The following is a 12,281-nucleotide window of genomic DNA, read 5'->3' on the forward strand; positions in this document are numbered from 1 at the left end:
AAAACAAAGCATGAAAATGACATAAAAATCTCCTCCATCCGTTTTCTTTTGGATCAAAAAAGCAATAATCTCCCATGGATCACTCAATAACTGTGTACCAAGTGCTCATTGCCACTTGTCATCAACATCACCCAAAAAAAAAACCTCCCTGCGTGTTTCTCCTGGAACCCTTTTCTTTTCGTTGACGTTTTAGCTGGACCCGCCAAAGCCAAAATTACCAAAAACACCTTCCCAAAGCACGTGCTGATTACATCACAGCTGCAATTACAATACTACCCTTACGCTAATTTTACTGTTAAACTCCGTGATCACACAGTTGAAGTTTGACTCGCTTTTCTAATACTTACAGATGAAGCGACGCCAAAGCCGTCTCGTACCCACATGGTGCGCACTACGCACCACCAGTGGGAATAACAAGGCCTAACTAGGCAGAGGGGCATCTGGTATCTCAACGCCTTAGTGCGCATCTTAGCAGGAGGTAGAAGGCTTTTAAATCTTTTCCTGTGATTAATAATTTTGGTTAGGAATTTTCATGTGCTTTATGGTTGGTCATGGTCTCATGGATATGTACGTATCTTTTTAGTGAAGAAAAAACAAAATGAGTTTGCTTTTTGGCTGTGGGCAACGTGTATGGAGTGTACATGTGGCAAATTTTATTTTGGATGAATAGAGTCTTTACCTATTATTTCTTATATTTTTGTAAGGTATCATTTCTGATAAAAAAAGGAAATAAAGTAGATAGATTCTTGTATCATATTCTCTTTTGGGAAGTGATTTTATATCTTTATATAGTATTTATTTTTAATTTTGTAAGTTTAACAGAATATTTATTTATCTTGGTTGGGAGAATCATCAATTTGATTATCGAGGCGAATATTGTATGTAATAACTCATTCCTTAGTGGCTTTGGAACACTTTATATCTCGACTCAACTTGGAGAAGAATTGATTGATTGCATAGGAATCTTCATTTTGTCATGTAACTAGAGATTGCATTTAAACACCACATAATGAGGCCACTGGACCAAGTTCGAAACGAAACCATTACAAATTGAGTTGGTTGCAAGGTCGCCACTAGCACCATACTTTTTGCGATAATTACACAATTATTCTCCTTAGATTTTTTTTATTTAAATACTTAAATAAGTGTTGAAAAATCCAACAAAAACAAAAACCATTGTTGAAATACAACCATGGTTGAAATAAACTTTCTTTTTCTTACTTGCCAAAAACAAAAACCTTCAGAAAAAAGTAGTATTTTTTTAGAAGATAGAAAAAAAAACTTGAAATATTATGAAGGATCCTTTCCTATCAAGCATTGATTTTTGGAAGGAAAAAAAAAAAAAACATGTGGATCCCACTGAAATCAGAAGACCAGCACCTCCACGCGAACTCATGCAACCTAAAGTGTCGTCATATACTCAGATCTTTCCACGTAGTTTCGTTTTTTCTAATTTCCAGTACCAAATTTATTTATAAAATGTCCGACGAAAGGAAGAAAAAATTCATTTATATATAAAAATGGGAAATGCGTATCCTACCGAGTTTCCAGTCACGAACCAAAGAAAGAAAGACAACACGACGGCCATCCTCCCGGCGCAAATTAGCTTGACCCACCACATCAGGAGCCGGTAACTCCCTCCAGATCGCGACACGTGTCGGTTTCGTTTCCTTTTTTAGCGAGCTGGCCAGTCGAGCGTGCGTGGGGTTGAAGCAGCTCCTCCTTTCATCTCTCTCTTCTTCACCTCCCCCGGTCTTTTGGCGAACATTTCAAAATTCCACTTCTGTCCTTCTCCCTCTCTCTCTCTCTCTCTGAGCCTGAGGCGTATAGGAAGCGGCGGTTCATTAATGACTGCGGCAAAACCCTAGCCGCTAACCCGATCAACATGAACCAAACTCGTGAGTTCTCTCTCTTTCATTTCTCTTTGATTCCTAACGGTTTCGTTTCGAAATTCCCAAATTTTATTTTATTTTGTTGAATTTGTTTTTTTTTTTTTTTTCTTTTTCAAATTCCTATATTCTTCTCATCATCAAACTCGGTTTCTCCTGCGCCTTATTGGACTGGGCTGTGTGAAATTCTTCTCAATTTGTCGCGGTAAAATGTTCGAAATTGTTTTCGAAAGCTTACCCGGCTAATTGTGATGAAGTTTAGGTTGAGTTTGTTTTGTGTGATTTCGTTACGAAACGACTCAATGGAAAATGTTCAATTTGCTGAATTTCATTTTCTTCTTCATAGTTCATTTCACATATTCTAAATTTGTGTGTCGCAACCTTGGAGTTTCAGGTCAGAATGGCTGGTAATTTGGTTGTGTTTCAAGATTTTAACGGATATGGATCAGTGTTGGAATCGTAATTTTCTTTCTATAAGGTATACTCAAGTTTGAGTAAATTTTTCGGGGCTTGGGTTTGATATTGGGGATATAGTGCCTGTTTTTATTCCAAATGGCGGAAGACAGCCTACGGTTAGGTGGGCCTTCTTCTGGTCTGTTCTTGATATTGAATGGTGAGGACAGCAAAGAGAATTCGTCGAAATCCCATCGTGTTTCATCATGTGATGAGCTCGGTTACCAATCAGTGGAGCGAACCTTGGAATATGTATTTGGTCTCCCTAACAGATCAATCGGTTCGTTGTCTGGGCCAGTTGATGGGAATCTAGTTCACGGTATTTTGAAGAATGAGTTCTTGAAATTACATGCAAATTCAAGTGCTTTGGATGGAGACAGAGACGGCATTTCCATTTCTGGGAATGGCTGCAGACCCTACACCATTGGGCTTGATGAAATCAGTATCCGGGGTGATATTGGAATCGTTAAGCCACCTTTGCTTGTAGAGAGCTTAGCAATGTTCAGCAGTGCTAGGGCTAACGCTTCTGTTTGGAAAGGAAAATGGATGTATGAAGTTATTCTAGAAACTGCAGGGATTCAGCAGCTTGGATGGGCTACTGTTTCTTGCCCTTTCACTGACCATAAGGGTGTCGGTGATGCTGATGATTCATATGCGTTTGATGGGAGGAGGGTTAGAAAATGGAACAAGGATGCTGAGTCATATGGTCAGTCATGGGTTGTTGGTGATGCTATTGGATGCTGCATAGATTTGGACTGTAATGAAATATCATTCTACAGAAATGGTGTCTCTCTTGGTTTGGCATTCCATGGTATTCGTAAGATGGGACCAGGATGTGGATATTATCCTGCAGTTTCTCTCTCACAAGGTGAACGATGTGAATTAAATTTTGGTAGCCGTCCCTTTAAATTTCCGATTGAAGGCTACCAGCCCCTTCAAGCACCTCCTCCTTTAAATTTGTTTGCAACTCAGTTGCTGCAGTGCTTGTCAAGGCTGTTGGGTTTGCACTCTGTGGAGCAGGCAAAACATTCTTCTGTTGAGAAATTGAGACTGAAGAGGTTTGTTTCTCCTGATGAAATTTTTTATCCTGTTTCTCAGGGGATATGTGAGGAACTTTTATCTGTACTTGGAGCTGATGTTTGGAGCATAGAGTATGTTGCCTGGGGTCCCTTTTTGTCATTCATGGTGGAAGTGTTTGGATTGCAGGCGCCACATGATTATTCAGGCTTAGATAGAGTTCTGGATGTCTTTCTAGAATTTAATAGATCACACTTGTTGTTTGAACATATTATAAATGCCCTGGCATGTGGTTGCAGAACGGCCACATTGGTTCTCAAAGAGTGCCCATGGTCAGGGTCATATCCATACCTTGCATTGGCATGTCATATCCTGAGACGGCAGGAACTTATGGTGCTCTGGTGGAAATCACCTGATTTTGAATACCATTTTGAAAGGTTCCTATCACGAAAGGATCCAAATAAGAATGATCTGGAATCCATGATGCCTTCTGTTTGGTGGCCTGGTTCATGTGAGGATGTGTCCTACGAAAGTAGCATGCTGTTGACGACTACAGCTTTATCTGAAGCTGTTAGTAAGGTACATCTTTATTTTTTTTGTCATAATATAATCTGCATTATATTGTGGATATTACATCTAGAATGTAAAAGTTGGGCACAGGGAAGAACCTTTTAGAATTATTCTAATATATAGAAATATGAGTAAGAATGGAAGTACTCTTATACAGAGAGTTCAAGATTCATTGAAACACATGAATTTCTCTAATTCTCCCTTATTATCCTCATGGACAAATTCAATTAGGTCAGTAACACACACTAGGTGAACCATGTACATTTCCAAGATACATAGATCTGTGTGTGTGTGTGTGATCCTTTTAAACTAGGCAAAAGATTCTACAGTAAATTACAAAAGTTTTACTAATTTTCTTTTGATTAAGTGGTAAGTGACAGGCTTCTTTCTTAACATGTTGAAATAAAAAAGGTAAAGCATCCTAAAGATACAAGTGTTAGGACAGTTGGGTGCACAAATATCCCCAATCCTATAAGCTGGTCAAAGATAAGGAGGGAAGTTGTGTAACAAATATAACCCCACACAAAGCCACCCGTGTTTGGGGACAAATTTAAGGACACTTCTGCACCTATGTTGTATGAAATATCAAGTTTCAGTTAAACTTTATTTTGGTATTAAAAATATAAAATCAAAAACTTATATCGTTGGCTTAAAACAATCCATGCTTAATTTATCATCTGTTATATATATATATATATATATATATATATTTATATATATATAAGCTTTGATTTTGATATTTTTTTTCTCTCTTATGGTTGTAATCTGTGAACCGAGCGTGGGGGGTCTACTTTCTACATGAACTTTATTATTTAGTATGTGTATTGTTGAAACATACACACTAACTTACATCCTTAATGTTTGACACTAACAGCTTGTGGTTATCTGGCCTGCTTTGTTTATAATTTTATTCAGATTTGTGAAAGTTCTGTACTAATTTTTAAAATAATGCATGTTACATATTCAGATTGAGGAGAAGCATAGGGACCTCTGTCGCTTGGTCATACAGTTCATACCACCTGTGACACCTCCGCAGTTGCCTGGTTCAGTGTTTAGGACATTTCTACAGAACCTTCTACTAAAGAACAGAGGAGCTGACCGCAATCTTCCACCTCCTGGAGTTTCAAGCAATTCTGTTCTTGTTTCTTTGTACACAGTTATACTTCATTTTTTATCTGAGGGGTTTGGAATGGGGGAAATATGCGGTTGGTTGAAGCACAGTGAAAAAGGTCGTGATGTTGGTTTTCTTCATAGGGGTGGTCATCGAAGCTTTCCAGTAGGTTTATTTCTTAGAAATGATCCTCATCGAAATGACAATACCAGGCTTGGAGGATCTTTTAGTCATCTCTCAAAATCACACCCTGTAGATGATCAGGAAGCAGAAGATATCCGGTGGGAGGAAGGTTGTATGGATGATGAAGAAACGAGAGTGACTCATCTAAGTACAAGAAAACCATGCTGCTGCTCAAGTTACGACGAGGATTTTACAAGAATCTCAAAGAATCCAATTAGATACACAGCTAAAGGTTCCCGTGCCCATTGCAGTCCCATGCCAGAGAGATCTTCCCATGTTACTACAGAATGCAGTGCTGGAAGTTTGAGTGATGATATGGCTGATAAACCTAGTTCTAGCTACCAATCTGAATCCGATTTTACTTATTGCCCGGTGCAACATTCGAGTTTTGTACCAAGGGAGGGTATTATGTCGTCAGCTACACTCAGAGAAGAAGAACTTCTAGATGTTCTATTGCTGTTGTATCATATAGGTCTTGCGCCAAATTTTAAGCAGGTAAGGAGATAGTGGGGATAAATATATTTTTTCTTTTCTATTAAAGAATTCAGAGTGCCACTGATTAATCTTTTATGTGCTGAGTATCTGTTAAGCCCATTGTTAAAAAGATCAACTTTGCTGAAGCTAAAATATATAATAAGCTGTTTTCTGCATTCCAGATTTACTCAATTTTAATTTTGTTTTACTTAAAACCCGGCATATATTTTTATATAAAACCGTAGATCTATCAGGTCTGTGCTTGAATTTATTTTCCTCATAATCATACTCTTATCAATTATGGTGTATGTTTTGTTTGTGATTGTATCCTGAGTGTTGTATATATCTAAATTACTAAAATTTCTGATTGTAGGCATCATATTACATGAATCACCAGTTGCAGTCAATTGCCAATCTTGAAGAAACTGATAAAAAAATTCGAGAAGGACCTTGTTTTGAGCAATTGAAGCATTTGAAAGAAGCTCGTAATGTTCATAGAGAAGAGGTTATTGATTCTGTAAGACAATGCGCTTGGTAAGATGATCATGACTATGAGGAGCAGCTTGTTTTCATAATTTGTGTATTTTGTCTCCTTCCTTTTCTCTTAAACATATGTTCATTATAAAATGTGTTACAGAAATTTAATAACCATAATCTCAGGTCTTCTGTTCACTGGAGTATTCTGATAAAAATACAGTTCAGCTACTGATTCATTATACATAATGTGGTTCTTTGCATGCATTTAAATGCTCTGTTTCTCTTGCTCACTCTCTCATGCCTTACAGGTACCGTATCTCCCTATCCTCTAGATGGAAGCAAAGAGGAATGTATGCAACATGCATGTGGACTGTTCAGTTGCTTCTTGTCCTTAGCAAAGTGGATTTGTTGTTCACTTATGTCCCTGAATACTATCTTGAAGCTCTGGTAAATCAAATGTTTTGTTTTATTCAAACAACAGTCTTACATACGCAAGGAGTCCCTTTCATAAAATTGTTCAATCATTTTTTTATATTATGAACACTTGTATTTGCCCTTGTTTTTGTCGCATGTGATAAGAACAAACGTTCACTTGTATTCTCACCTTAAGAATAATCTTTCTTCAATTTATTTCATTCAATGTTTCTTTGGTGATAATGTTTGCACGTTACTGAAATATTCCAGAAGCATCTCAGGTAGACACAGTAGTTCTAGAATTACATTAGGATGTTATTGCTCGGTGAAATTTTAGCGCAAGATAGTAAGTTTGACATTTGTCTTCAAAGTTTCAATCTCTGATGTTTGTGGCAAACAGAAACAGCTAAAAATGGGATAGAAAAAGTGCATCTACTCTGTTTAAAGTTCCTGGAAATACTAGCTATCATAGAGCCACGTATTGCAATGACTTTTTAAGCCAATTTCTCTGATCCACTTGGATCTGTAATTTTCATTCTCATTACTCATTGCTTGATTATTTCCCTTGCAGGTTGACTGCTTTCATGTGTTGCGCAAGTGTGATCCTCCATTTGTCCCTTCATCAATATTTATCAAGCAAGGCCTTGCTTCATTTGTATGTTTCCTCTTTCAAGCTGTTTTTTAATTTTTTGAAAATACATACTCCTTTTGCTTCTTTAGTTTCCTTAATATATCGACTGCTACTATATATGAAGATTACGAGTTTTACGCTTCTAGATATTTGAACAAGTGCTAAATGTTTCTTGTTTCTCAGATCACCTTTGTGGTTACGCATTTCAACGATCCTCGAATATCTAGTGCAGATCTTAGGGATCTGCTTCTCCAATCTATTTCGGTCTTGGTACAATACAAAGAATATCTGGCTGCGTTTGAGAGCAATGAAGCAGCGAAACGGAGGATGCCAAAAGCATTGCTGTCAGCATTTGATAATAGATCCTGGATCCCAGTAACGAACATTCTTCTGCGTTTGTGCAAGGGATCTGGGTTTGGCTCATCAAAGCATGGAGAATCATCGTCATCATCCATCATCTTCCAGGTGAATATCTTCATCTATTCTTTAGAACTTTAATCATAACCTTTTTACCCTGAGTAGGTTCTGATTATCACCATATTTTGTTTTCTTTGGCCTTTTAATCAATGTAGAGGTTGTTAGGGCAAGCTTGCATCAGTGATGAAGGGTTATTCTCAGCTTTTCTCAATCGCCTGTTTAACACTCTCAGTTGGACAATGACTGAATTCTCAGTTTCTGTTAGAGAAATGCAAGAAAAGTACCAGGTATGGATAATCTCGTTCCTACTAGGGCATGCATATGTTCTTGTTATTGTATATGCCTACTTTACCCATATCAGTATCATCATGAGACCCGTAATGTGCATCTGGGAAGAAAAAAAAAATTCTCTGCTTGCACAAATCCTCTGATAGTGCCTTGGTTGGTGCAGTCTTACTGGATTAGGTCCATTTACAATAGCATTCAAATCTGTGGTCACTACAGATAATGAAGTGATGAGTTTGATGTCTGGTGTCAGTGGTATTGTCTGGTGTAAGTAGTTTAGGGCAGAATGCGTGATGGAAGTGGAAGTGCTTTCATTGATGCCCGTACAAATTAATGTGAGAAACAATTTTGGCTGGGGAAGTAATTCTCCATGTATCTCATGAGTTCAAAATTCAAAAACAAGTGAAAATATCAAAAATTTATCTGTGAACTGTAACTCAGTTTGCAACTTACTAAAACCAAGTCGAACATTGCTCTCATCCATCTCTCTGATTTGAGTTTCTGATAGATTTTTTTTTTTTTTTGTTGAGAATAAGAAACCTTTATTGATAACCAAAATTACATAACGTGGGAATGACCGGTGGTGGACAAGAACTCCCCACTCTCCCTAAAACGTAAACCAGTTACGGGTCTGTCATCCAGAATGACCTCGAGCCGAAAGGGCCCAACCCCTAACCACCTATATCGCCCAACCCCTCGGGCTGCAGAGAATCCCGAGAATCTCGATACCACCTCATAGACAACCGCCATAAAAACCAACGCCCTTTTCCACACCGTGTCCCAATGATACCAGACCACGTGCAAGGATCGTTTGTCAGCACATTGACCATAAGATAAAACCGAAACTAAACCAACTCGTTCCCAGGAATGACACCAAATCCATGGCACCTCAATTTGATCCAACCCTAGCTCAAAAGAGTAGGGACATACTACTGACCAAAAAAGACTAACCAAAAGCCTTACCAAAAATAAAACGCAAAAACAAGACCCGACCAAAGCTATTACAATCAACCTCCCTCTCTCCAATTTCCCCGCAGACCACCTCCACAAAACTTGCCCTTCAAGCTCACCTCCCTAGAGATACCCAATCAATACCGCAAGCCGCATTGATACACCTGCCTGTCGTCGGCCGGATCCAGATTTGGAAACAAATCCACTCCAAACCAAACCACCAAGAAACAAGAAGAGAATCACTGTGTCCTTCCACCTCGGAACGAAAACGCTCCACCCGTCTGTGTCCATCCGCCTGGGAGCCCGAACCCACCTCTGCAAACATCTCCGAGCGACCAACCTCCGAACAGAGACCAGCGCCATACGATCCATGGCATGCGGTCGCCACGATCTGGCCTCTGGCCCCTTGCTCCAAGCCTGCGCCGCCGCCGAATTCCCCCTCCACACCTGCGCCTCTGCCTGAGAGTAGAGAAGAAGCATGCAAAGCCCCGACCAACGAAGAGAAGACAAAACCCCCATCTCCCGTCCCGCAACACCTGCCATACGTCGCTGAGGCGGGAAGCCACGGTCGACGAGGAGGCGCCACCGGACGAGCGTCAAACTCTCCGCCGCTCTTTCCAAACCCTAGCTTTCTCTCCTGTTTTCTCGGTGCTCTCGGTCTAATAATATGAATTATTGATAGAAAAACTGTTTTGAGCTGCTGAAAAAAAAAAAATAGTAAAGTTGACCAAGCAGGCTTTCACATTTTTCAACTGGCTCTGTCAAATCTAGATGGATTTTAGTTTTGTAAGCTTCCGCGGAGATTTGAATGTCAGTTTTCTCATCCCTACCCTCCCTTGTTCTGCTGTCTGTAAATGGTAGTACTTTGGAAACTGGACTGATCATTCTACGGGAAGAGAGAGGGTCAGGGGATAAAGTTCGACCAAATTTTATTATGGTTTGAACAAAGACAGAAATATTGTGTCACTGGTGTGTAGGGTAAAAGAATAAACTTTTACTTTTAAATTTTTTTTACTTGGCCATTTATCATTTTCATACTACCATTCTATATTTGTATAATTTTAGTAAGCATGATCTGCAGGTGTTAGAGTTCCAGCAGAAGAAATGCAGTGTGATATATGATCTGTCATGCAATCTTGCAAGGGTTTTGGAATTCTGTACTCATGAGATACCTCAAGCATTTCTATCTGGGGCTGATACAAACCTTCGGAGGTTGACTGAGCTGATTGTCTTTATTCTGAACCACATCACTTCAGCAGAAGATTCCGAGTTTTTTGACTTGTAAGATTCTGTGCTTGCAAACCTAAGTCTGCTATTACTTTCCAGTTATCTTCAGAGATGACATAGGCACCCCAAAAAATTACTTAAGAGGAGTAAAGAAATAAAAATCAAATTCCTTAATCTTAAGAATCTTAAGTGCATCCCATCCTTTGTTCCTTTATCATTGTTTTTTTAATCTATTTCTTGATCAATTCTGCTGTAAACTACTATTGCCATGTTGTCTATTGTGGGACAGATGCAAAGGCATTGGTAAAGATGAGAAGTCTTACTTGTTTGCTCACTTTATGTTATCCACGACTGACTTAACATTTTGGACCCTCAGAAATTTATTGCATGATCTTAAGTTCTCGTTGTTGGCGTCGTAAACTTGCCTATGTAATCTATTATAAGTAGGTATGTGGGCCTGTTAACTAACTTCTTGTATCATTTATGGAATTTTGTTTTTGCAGGTCTTTGAGAAGACATGGTCAATCTTTAGAAAAAGTAAACCGAGGGATGGTATTGGCACCTCTGGTAGGTATTATCTTGAACCTGACAAATGCTAGTGAACAGATGGAATGCAGGGAGCACAATGATGTTGTCAGCATCTTTGCAAGCATGGGGTGCCTTGACAGTTTTAATTGCAGATTTCAGTACCTATTGGATTACAACTGGGTTAGCTCCAGCAAACTCTATCTTTCTCATTCTCATATATAATACTGTTTTTGTAAATTTTGTATTTTTTGTGTCATGCAAGTTGAACCCTAATGTTGATAAACCTACAAATGATACCAAAAATTTCCATAATTCCATATAAAATGTATTATATATCAGTAATCTGCTTTTTATTATCTTAGGATTTCTGTTGAGCATTTAAATCATTACTAAGATCATTTTATATAGCTAGGCAAGTACCGAGACATTTTCACATTTGTTGCATACTGCCTATTTAATCTTCTTAGACCGGCCTACTAGGCTGACTAGCTGTGTCCTTAGTTGGTTTGTATAGCTATATTCTTGGTTTGTAAGATCTCATTAGACCAAAAAAGAAAAAAGAAAGAAAAGAAACACCGACTAAAGAACAGATAAAATGGTTCATTCGTTTGACAGGAACCTGCTTCATTTTCTTCCTTCTGAGCTTATAAATTGTTTATCTTCCAGGCTGGAATTTTAAGAGGCGATGCTTATCTCGGAAAAATTGCGGAGCTAGAGAATTTTCTGAACCTCATCCTTCTCCATAGCCAATCACAAGAAAATAAGATATCAGGGGGAGAAACTGATGTGAATGATAACATGTGCTGCATTTGTTATGCATGTGAAGCAGATGCACGATTTGCACCTTGTTCCCATAGGTCTTGTTATGGCTGCATAACCAGACATCTTTTGAATTGCCACAGATGCTTCTTTTGCAACGCAACTGTACTAGATGTTGTCAGGATTAGTGAGAAGGCAGACTGAAAAAATTGTTTTGTAGTTTGCTCATTTTAGTTGGGCTTCTTGCCTCTTTAAGGAGAGCTGGTCTGCGACTCATTAATTGTTGCTGCTTAGAAGTCGGGGGGTTGTGAACTGGCAGAGCACAAGAGGAAAAAAAGAGTTGAGGGGGAAAAAGGGTAAGTTATATAGAAGATGATTTACTCCCATTTTGGTGCAGTTAGAATTATATTGATACCGTGTGAATATGTATTTACAAGCATAAGTGCTGGGGTGGGGAAAAGATCATAGTGGGATGGTTGGGTTTAAGAATTTTGTAGTAGAATTTAGAGGGCATTATTCTGTAAATATGAGATGTAAATGGCAAGGAAAATCTTTTGGGTCTTCTCTCTCTGATTGCAAAAACTTTTATTCTTTCATTGGTGCATAGCTGCATTAAGAAAAGTAAAGCAGACAGCTCTATAGTTGTTTTTTTTCTTCTTCTTCTTTTATATATAATCTGATGAAATTTGTTCTATACACAATTGTCTGCAACAACGAAAAATCCTTGTGCTCTAGAGTGATAAATGTACAATTGTACTCATGTTTCGGGAATTCACTCCAAAATTAAAATAAAATAGAATATTCACATCCTTTTCTGTCAAAATTGGAGGTATCTGATGAACCTGAGTATTACTGAACTGATTTAGAGTGACTTCACCGAAGTTCTTATCCTTTA

General features: G+C 38.5%; 1 protein-coding gene across 3 annotated transcripts; it reads left to right on the plus strand.

Annotated features, from left to right (window-relative positions):
• Window positions 1–1,632: 1,632 nt before the first annotated feature.
• On the plus strand, window positions 1,633–12,012 carry LOC112188283 (E3 ubiquitin-protein ligase RKP). 3 transcript variants are annotated; one of them, XM_024327378.2, is made up of 11 exons: window positions 1,653–1,898; window positions 2,278–3,938; window positions 4,897–5,718; window positions 6,071–6,231; window positions 6,483–6,621; window positions 7,160–7,243; window positions 7,403–7,684; window positions 7,792–7,923; window positions 9,954–10,153; window positions 10,603–10,807; window positions 11,294–12,012. In XM_024327378.2, exons 2-11 carry the CDS (start codon window positions 2,442–2,444, stop codon window positions 11,588–11,590), a joined length of 3,819 nt encoding a protein of 1,272 aa, XP_024183146.1. In that variant the 5' UTR covers window positions 1,653–1,898; window positions 2,278–2,441; the 3' UTR covers window positions 11,591–12,012. The 3 variants fall into 3 exon arrangements, with proteins under 3 accessions (XP_040369066.1, XP_024183146.1, XP_024183145.1); XM_024327377.2 differs by having other exon boundaries at window positions 2,284–3,938; XM_040513132.1 differs by lacking the exons at window positions 10,603–10,807; window positions 11,294–12,012 and having other exon boundaries at window positions 1,633–1,898; window positions 2,284–3,938; window positions 9,938–10,063.
• Window positions 12,013–12,281: the final 269 nt, after the last annotated feature.

This window comes from Rosa chinensis, chromosome 2 (assembly GCF_002994745.2).
Source record: "Rosa chinensis cultivar Old Blush chromosome 2, RchiOBHm-V2, whole genome shotgun sequence".
Taxonomy (NCBI): Eukaryota; Viridiplantae; Streptophyta; class Magnoliopsida; order Rosales; family Rosaceae; genus Rosa; species Rosa chinensis.